The following is a 2,188-nucleotide window of genomic DNA, read 5'->3' as shown; positions in this document are numbered from 1 at the left end:
GCGGTGGGAGTTGGCCAACACGGACGCCCGACAAGAACGGTGCAAGTCGATGGCGTCGAATGGCGCGGTGTTTTTGGAATCCGTCCTCCGCAACGTGGACTTTGCCGCGTTTCAGCGTTGCTGGGGCGCCGCGTTTGACGTGGCCATCGCAAACGAGCTCCGCCAATCGACGGACGGTCGAAATTGGTTGTCCATGGTGTCGTCGACAGGCAAACCGAGCGTCGCGGTCGAACGCGACTACTGGCAAGCCCATGGCGTGCGGCACTTTACAACGCAGTGGCAAAACTTCAAAACCATCGGGCTCGTCAACGAGTACTCGGTCAGCAACGTGTACGGCATTGCGTACCCGTTGAGCTTGGAGACGTCGTTTTCCGCATTTCGTCTGGACCGAGAGTCCACGTTAAAGTTCTACTGGGCGCTTGCCAACGATTTCGCGGCAGTGGCCCCGTTCAACGCGAGCGACGTGGCTGGGGCGAGCCTTGTCCGGTCCAGCGCAACGTTTGCCTACGCAAACACGTCGATCGAATCGCAGCTATCCCTGCGGGGGACGCTAGCCACCCCATTGCCTGCATCGTTTGGCATCGTCCAATCCCTCCTGGGTCCTTTCGGGTCGGTTGACATGTACCATGTGCCTTGTCCGCGCGAACTCAAGCATGTTGTCCGCCACATCGTGTCGGCGTTGCGGCAAAGTTTTACACGAAACATTCGAGCTCAACAGCGCTACTTTGACATTCTGGACGGCATGTTTCTGCTACAACCTGCCCCCAAATCATGGCTCGATTTGAATTTTTACTCGGTCGGGGGAAGTATTCTTTGCCCCGAAGGTGGCGCGAAATCCATCGACAGCGGCATCCAAGCGTTGACGTCGCTCACAAAGCAGTGCTACTTCCTTCCGATTGCAGCCTCGCTTCCGTTTGTGCGGAAGGTTAGCGTCGCTGCCACCGTGTTGTCCGAAATGCTGACAGCGACCAACGACACGATTGACGCGACGTGTGGCGTGGTGCAGCTCGACCCGGCGTGCGTTCAGCTGGTCAGCACGAGCATCTCGTTTGTAAACACGTACATGATCCCGCACCTTGGATCGGACGTCGCCAACATGACAGCGACTGCGCGAGCCATGATTCTCGATCTCAACATCGAGTTGTACCAATATGGAACGTTAGATGTCGACACCGAAGTCCAGCTCCACCGCGCTCCGTTGCTCGCCCCGTCGCCCGACGAGTTTGCCTTCTTTTCGTGGATATTCCTCGTGGATTGGGCTCTCGGGCTCCGAGAAGTCGTGACGTTTGCAGGGGACGTGGCCAACATCACGCTCATCACCGAAAACGAGCTGCCGCAAAAACAGCAAGTCAACCGCGCGCAATTTCCCGTCAACTTTGCTGTGTACCTCCGCAGTGCCGTGTGGTACATCACGTCCACGTTTCTCTTCATCGCGGTGCTGCTGCTCGTGTACGTTGTGTTGTGCCGAGGCCACGTCGAAGTGTTGAACTTGTACAAGTTGCAGCGCGTCGGGGCGATCGTGTGGGTAGGTCGGCCGTTCTTGTTTCTCCGAAGCGTCACTGCCCTCGGCTTGCTTTCGACGGCCACCCTCGAACTGCGCTACTCGGGGTTTGTCACGTACTTTGAATCGATGCAGCTGTCGCTGGTGAAAACGTTCCTGGCAGCCAACGAGATCACGTGGCTCGCAGCGGTCGTAAACGACGTGGCGCTGGTCCTGACCCACGAGTACACGTCGTACTATTCGACCGTCAACAGCTTTCTTGTGTGGGCCATCATGGCGAGCATTTCGGTCGCGTTTCCGATGACGCACTCGATGGTGATCGACAAGCAGTGCCGCCTCGCCCAAGTGGACTTTCAAGTCGTGTGTACGAGCGGCAACCTCGCCATCGGCCAGCCGATGCGGTTTGCTGTGTTGGTGGCGATCGTGCTAATCTCGAATGTCCTCTGCTACACAGTCACCCGGCAACTCTTTGAGAAACCCGTCAAGACGCAGCTCAAGTCAGTCTTCCTCTACGCCGGCGCCAAGTACATGTTTTCAACCGACGACTGGATCTACGACGACATGTATTACATGGATCGCATGTCCGCTGCCATGAATGGCATCTTGACGCTGCACATCGGGAACATTATGTATGCACTGGATATCAAGCTTTGGTGCACGTTCCAAGTCGATCTGTCCAGGATAGCT

At 56.9% G+C, this 2,188-nt stretch overlaps 1 protein-coding gene across 1 annotated transcript in view; it reads left to right on the top strand.

Moving 5' to 3' along the window:
* The window catches only part of H310_08744 (hypothetical protein), a gene marked incomplete at both ends in the record, with an annotated part of 5,506 nt that extends 3,320 nt beyond the window's left edge, over positions 1–2,186 (top strand). Inside the window, 2 exons of the mRNA XM_008874603.1 lie at positions 47–2,082; positions 2,150–2,186. Coding sequence (XP_008872825.1) covers positions 47–2,082; positions 2,150–2,186 — 2,073 coding nt within the window. The remainder of the gene's footprint in view (positions 1–46; positions 2,083–2,149) is intronic.
* Positions 2,187–2,188: the final 2 nt, after the last annotated feature.

This window comes from Aphanomyces invadans, assembly GCF_000520115.1.
Source record: "Aphanomyces invadans strain NJM9701 unplaced genomic scaffold supercont1.18, whole genome shotgun sequence".
NCBI lineage: Eukaryota > Oomycota > Saprolegniomycetes > Saprolegniales > Verrucalvaceae > Aphanomyces > Aphanomyces invadans.
This window is presented reverse-complemented; position numbering and strand designations above follow the sequence as displayed.